Source organism: Labrus bergylta, chromosome 4 (genome assembly GCF_963930695.1).
Source record: "Labrus bergylta chromosome 4, fLabBer1.1, whole genome shotgun sequence".
NCBI lineage: Eukaryota > Metazoa > Chordata > Actinopteri > Labriformes > Labridae > Labrus > Labrus bergylta.
The window spans coordinates 12,897,767-12,912,352 of record NC_089198.1 but is presented as its reverse complement, the minus strand read 5'-3'; the positions used below and the strand labels follow the sequence as shown (position 1 = coordinate 12,912,352).

General features: G+C 41.3%; 1 protein-coding gene across 3 annotated transcripts in view; it reads left to right on the top strand.

The window, feature by feature from the left end:
• The window catches only part of carmil3 (capping protein regulator and myosin 1 linker 3), a 97,652-nt gene that overhangs the window by 19,706 nt on the left and 63,360 nt on the right, over positions 1–14,586 (top strand). For all 3 annotated transcript variants that reach the window (XM_065953752.1, XM_065953751.1, XM_065953753.1), the window contains exons 6-10: positions 3,697–3,791; positions 4,255–4,325; positions 4,488–4,561; positions 12,446–12,521; positions 14,066–14,154. In XM_065953752.1, the coding sequence (XP_065809824.1) occupies positions 3,697–3,791; positions 4,255–4,325; positions 4,488–4,561; positions 12,446–12,521; positions 14,066–14,154 (405 nt within the window). The remainder of the gene's footprint in view (positions 1–3,696; positions 3,792–4,254; positions 4,326–4,487; positions 4,562–12,445; positions 12,522–14,065; positions 14,155–14,586) is intronic.

Below are 14,586 nucleotides of genomic sequence, written 5' to 3'. Positions count from 1 at the left end.
GTTGCCTTTTTTTTTCCTTTTTAAAGCAGCTTATTTAGAATAAGCATCGAGTAACAGAACACACAGACACTTATGGAGCGATAGACTCCGGCCTCTAGTCAAAAAGCCATTCTTCCGCAGTAGTTCGTCCTTTGCATTCTCTAAGGACGACACGGGCGAAAGAAAAGCCTGATAAGAGTTTAAGTCAAACCCTGGACATGTTTGTCCCACGGTCATGTGAATGTATGGGTGAGCAGAAAAGCCAACAGAGTTTATCCTCCTCTCTCTCTCTCGGGTCTCATCTTCAATTTGTAAGAGCAGTGGGATTGACCGTGCTCCGACAATTGACCTACACAAGGCTATCACCGCACTCTATCATCTCTCCGAATGGCTCTTTTCCATTAGGGCCAAAGCGGATGATTGCTTCCAGTGAGAACATTTAAAGAGAATAAAGACTGTGTATGTGTGTGTTTGTCTGCTGGAGATAGGGTGTGTAGATGGAGGACCATTGTTGCGGGTTTATTGTGCAGCCTTGTAACTGATTGGTGCCGCTGTATCAGAGTACATAATGCAGATAGTATCAGGACAACGTTCACATACACAGGCTCCACTGGCGGATGATGATTGTGGAGATAAGGTGGGGATTAAGGTCATGGATGTGGTTAGGTGTTATGTATGATTTCTTGACAAATGGGATTAAGGATAGTGTGTGTGTGTGTGTGTGTGTGTGTGTGTGTGTGTGTGTGTGTGTGTGTGTCTGTCTGTCTGTGTGTAGAATGAAACAGTATAGTGTTGTAATCCTATCAAAAAGCCAAAGCAGGTACAGCCCAGTATTATGTACAAAAACAGTATTTACTTTGTGATCCCAGTCTGTTGTCTTTTCTGCTTACTGGACAGTTTTTATCAAAGAGATATTTGAAGTAGAGCAACCTTTAAGCCTGGGAATATTTATCTGTTTTCATGTAATACAAGCAGCAGCATCAGACATTATCACAGGGCTACAGTTTACCGTTGTTCCAAGTGAATGGCACAAGCAGTTTTAGAGCCTGACCAGTTAATCGGCCACCCGCTATTATCAGCTGATTTTAGCATAGCAAGTGACTCTTGGTATTGGCTAATTGTATCACAGATATGCTCTGATATTACTAGTCAAATAACATTTCATTTGAGTTTCATTGTATCCCGCTAGCAGTTCTCTTTCTGGCTGTCACCAGCAGAGTGTGCTGTATTGATTACATCATTATCACTCTCCAGAGTGTCAAGCGTTGATGCATGTACATGCGCAGTTACTTTCCATTTGAGTTACCATCTTGTCTTCATTATATATCATTAGCACATGTGTATGATAACTGCATTTGAGGGATATCTATATCTATCTATCTTTAGCGACCTAAGAAAGATATTGAGCGATATATTGGTAACAGATTTTTTTCACTTCCTAATATCGATATCGGCCCTAAAAATCTAATATCGGTCGGGCTCTAGTTTTGTCGTTGATGTGATGATGATTCAATATGATGTGATATGATATATGATTCGATAATATACGACCAGCTCTGTACTGTATGGAATAGAACGGTATGGTAATATATCCGGGACAGTACCGCACATGGTACATGGCCCATGATAAGGATAATATGATGATACAGGGATTGTGGGATCATTTATATATTGCCTATAGACTATCACACATCTCGATATTTGAAGTACTGATATGCAAATACAAAATTCCCCAAAAAAGTGCAGGATTAATTTATCGGTTCACTGCAATTTGGTGTCAGTTTCACCTTCTATCATGCTTCATCCTTGAACTTCTTTTTGCCGCTGCATGAAGTTATACCGCTGTCTTCTTCTTTTATCCTGCTGTCATCTTCACGGTGCTCTCGTTTATGTCAGAAGTGCCACCGTGAGGAAACATGAAGTAGACATGACGCGGCGGTGAGTCAGTTCGGCAGCTCACAAAATCAGTTTAGAACGCTGATTGTTGTTTCTGTTTTTTTTTTTTCAATTCAAATATTAACATTTTGCAGCAGCAATTTGATTATTGTTCCACATGAGTATTGATATTTTGTTCCACCCTTGGCAATAACAAACGATAAACAAGTTAGCTACAAGCTAGCGTCCTGCCAACGCAGATAAGATTATGTTGTCATATTGAAAAAATATTATGCAACTGTCCTTTGTTTTTTATACAGAGGCTAAATCTGGTTCTGAATCTTGTTAAGACCCTTCTGGTAGCCTCGTTCATTAAGCTGTCTGAAAATATATATATATTTAGAACCTGCAGGAGGATTCTTTGCAGGGAATGGGAGGTTTGTACTCGTCCTTGCACCAATATCCTGTCCCTTGGGCTCTGAACAGCTCCACTTAATGCAGCTGGGAGTTCAGTGCCTTGCTAAAGGGCGCTTCAGAGGTAGCAGCCAAGGGAGGAGAAGCTTAATATTTACCATCTTTATTCCCCCCCTGCAGTAATTGGGATCAGAGTTATTCTAATCAAACATTGCTTTCATCTGAAATCAAATAAAGTGGCCATCCTGAAAATATAGATATTAAAGACGATACATTATCAGTCATGCCAGCAGAGTGGCTCTGAGGCTTTTACTGTCAGTCTGTCAGGTCTGTCCACTTTGGTGATCTGGTGACTTTTATTCTGTTAGTGCATTGGTTTTCAAAGGCTGACACTGTGGGCCACCCCTCAGGCTAAATCGAGACAGCTGCTTCTGCTGCTGACTATGAGTTAGCATCACGTTCCTAAACTCCTCCACAGACCCTCTCCCCTTCTCTCCTGCAATGCTTACTGTATATTGCCTGCTGTTATTGTATGTAGTTTTATTACAAACATGAACTATTTGTTAACAGTACTGCTGCAAAAGCTGATCTTGTTTATAAGGTGGCCATGTCAGCAGGCAAAACTACAACAACTTCCTGCTGTTATCAGAACGTCAGCACTTAAATATTCATTCCACTTTAAGCAGCGTCTTTGCATCACATCTCTTCCCCAAGCAGGGACATTCAGAACAAAGATGGAAATCTGATCGAATCAATGATCCTGTAAGCCGTTCAAAATTGTTATTAGTCCATTTTGTTTAGTGATGGCATAACTATCATTCTGCCCGTCTCATCTGTTTCAGCTGTGCTCCTGCAACACATCTCTAACCCCTCTCCATTCGCATTCGCACGAAGGACTTATGAATTAGAACGCACCATAACTAAGCGCCATTAAGAGCGAGCGGCGGACAAAAATGTCCTTTGCTCGAGCTGCAATTGTCTGTGTCCTGCATTGTTGTGTTGTGCAGGCTAATGTTAGCGCACTTTGGTTAACTCATGTCTTCATATTGCACATAAATTGACACAGAATGACCGCCATCTAAAAACACATATGTGACATCCAAATAAGCCGTGAGTATGTTATTCTTCAATTCTCTAGTCCATGACTAAAACAACTTTGTACACAAGGCCGGGACGCCATGTAAACATGATGTTAACAAGTATCCGACAACAGTAGCTGGCGGGACTCACACTTCTCTCTCATTGTAGACAGTCATGACTCAGAGAGACATTTACAGGATATACTGGATATACAGGATTTCTGCTGTTTTTATGTTTAAAATATCACACATCTTCCTTTAAGCTCAACCACGGCTTGGAACAGCTTTAAGTTGTTGATGGTTGACTCTTCTCCCGTTTGAACCTCCTCTCTTCCTCCTTTTATTTCAGTCCTCCTATTTGTCGAGCAGAGGGAGACCTGACTGATGGAAGTCACAAGTTTTCACCCAACACTGAATCCTCAGTAGATCCCCAGAAAACGTGCGGTAAGTCTGCTATGTTTCTGCCAACATGTCAGCAAACAGACATCGGTACAGTTGAGTCAGAGTCCGTTACACTGACTCACACCAAATCATTTTGGAGACTAATCTTTAAGTGGGTCAGAAGACCAAAGTTGCTGGAATCACTCTCTTTCTGCTAGTAATCCCATTAATCTACAAGAAGAGCTGTTTCATGGTGCAATACTTTCATCTCACCTCTCTCTCTCTCTCTCTCTCTCTCTCTCTCTCTCTCTCTCTCTCTCTCTCTCTCTCTCTCTCTCTCTCTCTCTCTCTCTGCTGACTATCTGTTACTCGTTTCTTCCCTGATTTTTTTCTTTCATCTCAGCCCACACTCGTTCTCCACATCCCTTTAAACATCCTCTTCCCTGCTTCATTCCTTCTTCCTTGTTATTTCTGAACTGTTATGGTCTGGTCTGGATTGATTTGTTGCCTTCTCTCTGTCTTTCAGGAGGTTTTTCTGAGACCTATGCAGCTCTTTGTGACTACAATGGAATTGGCTGCAAAGAAGAAGTGCAGTGGGTGAGGAACAATGTGCAGGCTTTACGAAAACACTCCTGTTTGTTGTGTTTTCTTGTTCATACTCCACTCTTTGTCCTCTTTTGTTTTGTCTGTTCTGTTTACCGTTACTCTCTGTTTTCTCATCTTTCGTATCTTCTCTCTCGCCCTGTTTTCTCTGCTCAGGACGTTGACACAATCTACCACTCTCAGGACAACCGAGAGTTCAATCTGCTGGATTTCAGCCATCTCGACAGCAGGTGACACAGTTACTGACATCTTAACCACACCCAGGCTGATTACAGCACACCAGCATGCACTGATTGGAGAGGCACAATTACCTTGGGCCAAACCTAGACTGCAGCAGTATTCAATGCAGTCTGAGTGTGGGTGTGTATTGGCTTTGTCCTCAAGCTCATTGGTTTGAAATGAAAACTTAATATAAATTAGTTTAAAGTGCAGACTTTCAGCACTAATTAAAGGGTGTTCAAAACTGCGTCAGAGAGCATTAAAGGAACAGAAAGAAAATTAACAACTTAAAATAAAGTGGTTTTATCTAATGTTCTTGGTTTTGTAGCAGTCAGATTGTTACCCACAGATGAAACCAAACACTTGGCATTCTCCTGTGAGATGCTTTGCCAGAAGTGTTCTGCAGCCACCGTTAAATCTTTTCTGTTTAAGGGGCTTTTATTAAAATCCAGACCGGTCCGGAGACAGTAAAACACCTACTCAGCTGAATGGCCTTATTACGTTGTGTCAACGTTTATGTATGCAATAGGTTTCAAGTGAAAAAAGCACACTTTTGGCAGCCTGAAATTCGACCACAATTTGTTTCCAAACCACTGTCAAAAATATTCAATGCATAGACACATTTATTTTAGATTTCAGGTTAGGGTAGATAAACATTACCCATTCAGCACATTGGACGTGAACCATTTTCTATTAATGTGTGCCTGTTTTGTTTTTTTAGCAGTAGCCTTTCATTTAATGAGATCCTCTTTTCACACACAGATTTTTGATGAAACACATGTTGGTCTGCAGGGTCTCGAATAAAGGTACTCTGATGTGCTTTTAATATGAAGAGAGAGAGAGAGAGAGAAACAAAACAGAATCCTCATAATGCAAGGACGTAACCAGGGAATCCATCACTATTACACTTTATTATATGGTTGTAATAAAAACGTGATTCTGATTGGCTAATTACCCATAGCAACAGTCTTCTATTCCTCGAAAGCAGGGAGTTGTTGAGAGGAACAAACCGCTTCTCTGAAGAGCAGGCTGTTGTTAGGGACGAGGCTCGAAATCACAGACTCTGGAGGAGCAACTGCAATCATATCAGTCCGCAGAAAGAAAGCTGGTTAATTTGACGTTGTCTGGGTTAACTATGGGAAGAGAAAAAAAGGATAGAAAAACAACAGGGAAAAGTGGAAAGGAGGCTAAAAACTGTCTGCATTGATAAATCTGCAAAACTGAATCTAGCACATGAAGTAACCTTAAACAGATCACACGGCTGCATGAGTCGCACGGCTGTGCACAGGGCACCCATCAGTCCTCAGATTGCACAGCTAAAAAAACTATTTGTTGAGCAGAAGAAATTCATTCTTTTTAAATCAGCGTAATAATTTCTTCATCATCATTTTGTAGCATATGATTTTTTTGTTATGTAATAAGCTGCATGATGTAAAGTGAGCAGTTCGTTTCAGCGAGATGATTAACAGATGACACAGGCTGTGAGTGAGATTTCATAGTTGGCTAAAAGTTTGGTCAAATTGTGCACATGCTAATTTTGCAGCTCGGATTGACCTTTTTTTATAACCAGCCTCTCTGTGTGGTCGTGTATTCCACTTTTAACTTGCTGCATTCCCACAGAACTTCCCATTGTGGCTTGAGTATTGCACAAGTTATGTCATACTAATTCTTTACCCCGGAGGTATTGAATCTACAATGTGCCTAAAGGCTTCACTTCTGTGTGTTCACGTAATTCAGACCTGGAGCTTTACTCTAGTGGCACAGTTCCATTTGTCACAATGCCACTATGTCAGCACAGCGAGGAGAAACCATAATGACACTAATTAATTCACAGTAAATATAAAGACATATGGTGTGACTTCATCATGACTGTGATGTGACTGTGTTGCACTAATCTATGCAGCGTTGTTTACTATGGGAGCTCAGTTTCTGTGAGTGCAAGTTACACAAGTTGCTCTTTTGTGTTTGCTGCCCCCACTGGCTGATGCTCATGTCATGGGACATGCTACTTAAAACCCATTTGCAATTTCAAACGAATGAACGCAGCTTTCAACCAGCACTGACGTCTTTGGGAATCACAACTGAGGATGAAATCTAACACTCAAACATCACAGTTGTTTTATTTTAAATCTATTGCGCTAGACTGCAGACGCACAGCAAATCATTGTCAGAGAACTTTCTGACAACTCTCTGGTTTTCCTCTTCATTTTGCGTCATGACATTTTGGAAACATGTTTCCCAGAATGTACAATGCATCTTGTCATCTGCCAGTCCTCGTCTGATCTGACATTAGATTCGCTGTTTGTCTTAACTAGACCCTCCCAGGGCAAAATGTTGAGGGTATTAGTCTTTCATTCTCTCTGTGGCTCACTTGCTGTCCTGGGTCTATGTTCAGTTTTCTTAGAGGTTTGGTAAGATCACAAGAGAAAGGAAGGGGAGTGATGTGCATGTCAGAGAAGAATCAGGAGCTCGGAAACAGCAGTAAGACGCCATATGTCTTCTCCTCCACCTCCCCCGCTGGATTCTTTTTTAAAGTCCCGCTCATCCTTTCCCTGATATATTGAGGAAGAGTGTTCATGTCGCTCGAGTGCTGCCAATCATAAAAGATTTGACAGCTGACATGCAAATGGAGAATTGGACCCAGCTAACTTGTCTTTTGTTTGAGGAATGTTTTGTCCTCAGAGAACCCCGAGGCCTACAGCTCTTCTCCCTAGTAGAAACAGCAATTCCGGCCGGAGACGATACATTCACACTTAAAAATGCACATCTCATCATTGCAGCGAAGCCGTGCTATGCTGGTAAATCAAAAAGCCATTCATATAAGCATGATTGCAGCAGCAACTCATGAATATATTAATGTCTGCTCATATTGAGAGCCAAAGTCACTGCACCGCTGTTGTTTTTCCTCCAGTGTTTCATACAGTGTGTGATAAGGAAAGAGCCTCTGCCTCTCTACGCTGTTTTTAACATCTTCCTTTAACTTATTGGTCCCTTGAGCCCACAGTCCCGTGCTAAAGACTTGCCCTGCTTTTCCCAAGACCAAAAAAAAAAAAAGAAGCAAATAATGCTGAAAAGTTGCTAATGGCTTACAGGTCACATGTTATGTAAAATACACTTCACCATGTTTTTGTTTTAACACTAATAAGTGTCCTTAGTCTGTCTACAAGCACCTCAATGATGAGAACAATCCATCCTCTCTGTCTTCTGCCTGCTCCACTTTTCTGAAAATGTGTGCTCAAACAGGCCGTTTGGAAATGTTTCCTTTATGACATCACAAAGGGCAGTAACCCCTCCCCCAGGTGGGTGACACTCCCACAGCTAGGTGTTTGTTCTGCCCTCTGTGTCTGCCTACTTACTCTAAACAATTGAGCATGGAGCGAGAAAACCCTTCCAGAGAGGGGGCGTGGTCAGACACAGCTCATTTACATATTTAAAGGTACAGACACAGAAACAGCCTGTTCTGAGCAGGGCTGAAATAGAGAGGTTTATAGACATGATCAAATACAGGATCAGAGTGGATTTAGAACAAGAAACTTCACACACATGTTTTGAGGAGCTCTGAAACTTAAACTGGTTGAAAAGGAGGAGAATATGTGAGCCAACTCCACATGTGCATTCCAGTTATGTAATTGATGTCTTATGAGCTAAATGATAGATGGTATCTAAAAAGTGTGAAAACTGTTTTCAATATGAGTTTGAAATAGTCATGTAAGTTTTTTTTGGAATGTTTAATTATTGAAAAAAACTACTTAGCTTATTACAGGAAGTGATAGCGTTATCCATGGCTAATAATCAAAAGCTGCTGGTGTTGAGTGTTGACCCAATTGTCTAAATTTTGTTCCGAGAGTTAATGCGTGCTATTGATGATGCATTTTCAGTGGCAGCATCAGTGGTGGAAAATTATGCAGTTACATAATCATGAAGCTCAAGCTAACATTACAGAGCCATCATTAAGCATTTCATTGTTAGCTTTGAGGACAAATAGGACCATTTAAGCTATTATTGCAGATGTTTTCTAAATGCTAACAATGCTAACAATGGTGTGGATGGCAGAGCATTATGTTTATCACTGTTTAGTGAATGACTGAAATGAATAAGAGGGCTGGCTGCTTTGAGACTGAGTCAGATTACACAAGCATATTGTGCATGGCTGCACTGACGCTGATTGTCACATGAGCTCTTGCCGTGTGCTGAGTCAGGGAAATCATATCAAACATGACAATAAAAACATGATCAACCACACTCACACAGTCCATGTCTAGAGATGATGTAAACAGAAAATAAAAGGTTTTCTAATATATATTCAAAATCCGATTTGTTTTTGGTCGCTTAATGTGACAAGACGTACATTTAATATATATATATTTTTATTTCAACCATAATCTCTATAAGCTTTAAGAAGGATCTGTGACTTGGTCTTTCAATGATCAAATGCCAGAGGCTGTTTGTGTTGCATTTCTCTCCTCCTCCCCTCCTTGTGCTTCCACATTTCCATCACCTCCATCTCCTCTGATTCAGCCCATCCACCGTTACCACGAGCAACGGGGCCATGCTTTTTCTGCTGACTGCTTGTCCTTATAAAACTTAGTCTCATTTCTCCTGACTGAAAGCGGACACCTTTTTATCCGGCCCTGTCTCCTCCTCTTGTTTTCCACTTCCTCTGTTTTCTCCTCAATTTTCTCAGCTCTCCTTTTCCATCTTTCTGTCTCTGAATCAATGCTCTCCTCACGAACACACTAAACACACACAATGTCTCTGTTGGTCACGTTGGGCCACTGGGTTGCGGAGGGGATTCTGCGTTTGGAGGACTCTCCTACATTTCTGAATCTTTGCTTTGTGAGAGAAATTGTTTACTGCCATGAGAAATTATTTTGGCACCTTTGGCTTGGCATCTACTCTCACTGTATGCAGACAATCACAACAACTCAACAGAACCCTATTCTGGATGCAGGGTCCAACTTTTTTTGCAACTTTCTTCCTGGTTATTTTTTTTACCCTTTTTTGAAGCAGGACAGTAACTCCACAGCTCACTGCTACCATCTGCTTTACCTGTCAATGTGACAGGACCTGAGTCATGGTCTGCACAGGGTTAGACAGTAGCACTGATTTATTACCACACACATTGTCAGCTCCAAAATCAGACCGTCTTCCAGCTGACTATGGTGGTTGGTGGGTCTAAAATCTATCATGAATATTTATGATCCCCACAGGATGATTTCTGATGTCGTCTGACCTTAACTGTAGTGTGCCACCATGGATGTATTATTGAGGACAGAATGCAGAAACACTGCTCAGCCTTGCCTCTAATTTTGCCCAGTGGCAAGATAAAATGCAGCCAAAAAAATCCCTTGCATCACGAATATATTATCCCTGGAGACTACCCTTACCAGAGATGTCTATTAAACTTTTGACAGACGCAGGAGTCAATACAGGTTTTATTATTTTCTCCCGGTGACCCCTCTGACCTGTTTTACTTCCATACAATTAAAATGTTTTTCACTCGCAGTCAAGTATATCCATCTGAAGTTTCATAACCATGAAATTTACTGAACATAATCAAGCTCCCCAAAGGATAAACACTCTTTATTGTGGACACTTCATGACCTTCCCTCATCTCTTACCCACAAGCTGTTAAATAATCTAACAGGCTTATTACCATGAAATGTTCTGGGCACAGTCACGCTCCCTTAGAGACTTTTGATTTGAATGACCCGATGATCTTTTCTCCACCAGCACCTCAGGGACTAACTTTATCTGAGCTTTGTTTCTGTTCGGAGAATATCACTGGTCTCTGTTGTGCTTATTGTGGGCTGTAATAAATGTTTGAGCCTTGAGGGTTTGCCAGAAGGATAAAAATAACGTTTTTACTATTCATGATTCTTAAATTGCCAGTCAAGGCCTAATATATTGTTAGAGTCAGTGCAGACAGTCTGCAGGGTTCTGGCAGCATGCAGATGATGAAATTTGCAACATGCTTCATCTTAATGCAAATTAAATCCCTATTTTTTTGTGTTTTTGGCTTTTAATCAGTTATCTATTTCTTGTCGTTTTGCTATTATGCATTTCTTTTGGTTTTTTGCAGCAGGCTTCTGGATTTGCAGCCTTTCTCTCCAAATGGAAATCTTCTTGCACAATCTTTTTTTGCCTTTGTCAGCCACATAACCAGGTAGATGCAGAAAGACAATGTGAACCTGCAGCCAGTAAGCTTAGCATTAAGACCATCAAGACTGTAAACAAAGGGACACCGCTCGCCCAAGGTTACAACAGTTTGCCTTAGCAGTATCTGAAAATTGTAATGATGAACTTCCTGGAGTCTCGTCATCGCCTTTCACATCAGCTGATCTGTGTGTAGGTATAGTCTGCATGGTTGTTTAATCGCCAGTCAAGCCTGATGTGTGGTGACAGTCAGAGCAGACAGTCTGCAGATGATAATATGTTTTTGTCATGCTAAATCTTACTGCCGTTTTATGCTACTTCTGTTGCGACCTGTGAATTCATGTTTTTTTTTTTTTTGTTGCATTTGTTTTGAGTTTTTGACATTAGATCAGTCATTTTTTTTTTCTGCCCTTTTGCTGTTAATGTATTTATTTATTTTCTTTAGGCTTTTTTTTTCATTTTCCCCAGTAAGAATCCCACACGCATGTCATTAAAGTCAATATGTACAGTGCCTGCAGCTAGCTTCGCCTAGCTTGACCTAAAGCTGGGAAACAGAGTGAAGCAGCTTAACATGAGCTCACAAAACACCCTTAACTAGCATATATGAAGCGCAATAATTATTTCCAGGAGTCTCGTCTTCGCTTGAACTTTGAGTTGACCTGCATGAAGAAGTAAACAGCGACAGACTGACCCGCTGTGCCATCATGTGCTAATGAACGAGTGCAAGTACAGGACGACGCATAAACACGGACACACTGCATGACAGAGTGAGACATCATAGAGGTCAATTGCATGTCCTGCTGTCAAAACATGAATCAACAGGGAGTGTTGATGATGGATCTTGACATGTGCATCATCTGCTCACTCACACACACACACACACACACACACTCACACTCACACACACACACACACACACACACACACACACACACACACACAGACTCATCTGTGTTAGTCAGTATACACCGGTCCGAGGGCTACTATGGTCATAAAAAAGGAACACAGCCTGTAGACATTTTACCCCTCTGAGATCTAGTGTAATGTCTTGCCGAATGCAGTTACTGGAAACAGGAGCGTCCCTGGCTTGATTACACTTTTTCTTCATTTCTCTCTTTTTCTTTCACTTTGTAGTTTCCCTCACTCTCTCTCTCTCTCTCTCTCTCTCTCTCTGGGCTTATTCCCTTTCTCTGTGCCGCCTCTTTCTCCCTGTGTTGCTGCTTGTTTGTCAGATGATGTATAGCAGGTGTAGCAGCAGTGTAGCTTTAGTTGGACCGCGGAGGATACTAAAACTCCCTCTCTCCTCCCTGTCCTTCGTTTTTTTTTTCCCGCCACAAACACACACACAGGACGGTCTGTGGACTCTGTGTATTCCTCTGTAGCAGTGGATGTAGCAGTGTTTGAGGTCTGTAGCTAGGATCAAGCTGTGGCTTTATTGAATAATCCACTGACCCGGCCATCGATCTTTACATCTCTCTCTCTCTCTCTTTTTTTCTGCTTCTCCTCCTCAGCGGGGCTGCAGTATCAGTCATCTTTTAGAAAGCAGCCCTGCCCACAGTGTTCTCCCTGTCACCATGATAAACTGCTTTAAGCCAAACAGGGAGCAAAGAAAAAGTTTGGCCCATGATGATATGAATTTATGGATCAATGACATCAAGTGGTTTGGAGCAGATGGAGTTGGCTTATTTAAAGTTTTTAAAATTAAAATCACTAATATAATACTTTTGTTTCCATTCCAGGGACTTGGCGGTGATCGTGGCCTCCATTGCGTACAACACCTGGTTCACCAAGCTGTACTGCAAAGACATGAAAATAGTAACTGACTATTTTATCCTTTCCTTATTTTATGCTCCCTCTGCTAGTCTGTTTGTTATCTGATGACATTTATTCGATCCAATCTGCTTATATTGCAGAGTGCAGTCCAAATGTTTACAAAGACATCTCTGTCATCATTTCGCCGAGGCTCCTGGGATTGCTTAGTATTTTGAATGTTCGCTAGAATCACTTTGCTTTTTGTTCGTACCATACATGATGGATAGAAAGACTCCCTGGATGTCATTTATTCTCATGAGAGCACAGACAAAAGAGAGAGCACGTTTGAGGACAGAGGAGGAGGCGTGGAGTCAGGTTACCTTCAGCACAGTTTTATAAACCCATTTCAGAGGATGTCAATCATTATCAAATATTTATATTGTGCATTAGAGTAAGTGGTATCCATCGGAGTTGAACTACATGAAAACTGTCTGTTCAAGAAGCAAAGTAAATATTTTAAAGATATTGAATTACATGAACTCTAGGAGTCATCGGAGCTCCCTACAAACGTTTGTTTGGATGATAAAGTTGCTCTGTAGAAATTCTTTGACAGCAAACTGAAGGTTACATTGAGTGTTATTCATCAAGACACATTCTGTGAATACTACAGGTCAAACAAACTACTCAGTTACATTTCCCAAAAAAAGTAGATGATATTTAAGACCTTTTTAAAATCATGTAATGTTTGAATGCATGAATTATCAATGTGTAACACTGTATGTTAGCTGTGGATGTAGCCATGGTTATGCCACCCTAATGGAAGCCTTAACTTTGGCCCCTTGGCCGACCCTGTCTTGTTTTTTTGTACAAATTGACCATATTTGGAACTCGAGATGGGTACATAATGGATGTCCAGGTCTGTTGTAGTCCCAGCTCATTTCCTAAAACATCCCCTGATTCATGGTCATTTCACTCTACATGGACCCATTTTTTATTTTTATTTTTTATTTTTTAACAAATTTAAACCCATGCTGTTTGAAAAAGGACGAAAATAGTCAACAGGGTACACTGTGCACAGTTTTGAAGTTCTCAGGTGCGCACGGTTGCAGGAACATACCATGAATAATTAATCAACAATCCACTGAAAATGACTTTACGGTATTTTATTGTGAGCGTGCTGGGCGAACATGAGGAAGCGACATGTGAATAATAAAATACAGTTAGTTCTAATTGTGTTTAAGTGTTTAATACTGAGATAACCAAACTCTTAACTTCACCCACTTGCCAACAGTATGAAGAGCACAGAGAAAATCAAGAGCTAGAAAAATCAGTTGTTAAAATATCCAACCTATTCCAGCTTTTGCAGAGATTTTGTGTTGATGCATTTCAAGAGTGTGTTCCTTATTTTGGCTCGTACAAAAAATGTTTAATACACATTTGTGCATGAGGTTTAAGAGCTTAATGTACACAAGGGGAGTGTGTGATATCTGCAACCCATTGGTAAAGATCTTCCATTAATCTCATTTCCGTTGCTTCAGTTTCTTTTTTACGTTTCACTTTGTAGATCCTCTGGTCACCTGCTTCTATGTTGCCTTGTGTGTCTGCAGGGGTCGGAGGTGGTGGACCAGGTTCTACACACAGTCAGCAAGTCCAACAGTCTGGAGGAGCTCACTCTGGAGAACGCAGGACTCAAATCGTAGGTTTCCGCTCTCCTGGCACTCACCAGCCCTGCCAGTCCACCTCTCTTTGTTTAATCTAATTTCCTCTCCTTTTCTTCTCTTCACACTTTCACCTCTGAGACACTTCTCTACCTCTCCTCTTTTGTCCTTTTCACTCGGTCCAATCTTTTCCATTCCCTCTCTGTCTCTCCTTGGCTTGTTGCCTGTCTTCTCACTTCGATCTCTTCTGCTTCACCTCTTCACCTTAGCTCATGTCACCTCTCCGCCCCTCCTCACCTTCCCTCCTCTCCTCTGCTGTCGTGACCTTTCCGATTCTACCTCTCCTCCTTTCTCTTCCCCCCTCACCTCGCTTAATCTTTGCCCTTTCATCCAATAAAGCTCCCTGCTGTCTGCCTGTGGCGGCTCTGCTCTTTCTGCACTGATACATGAGTCAAATTTTAGGTTTCACC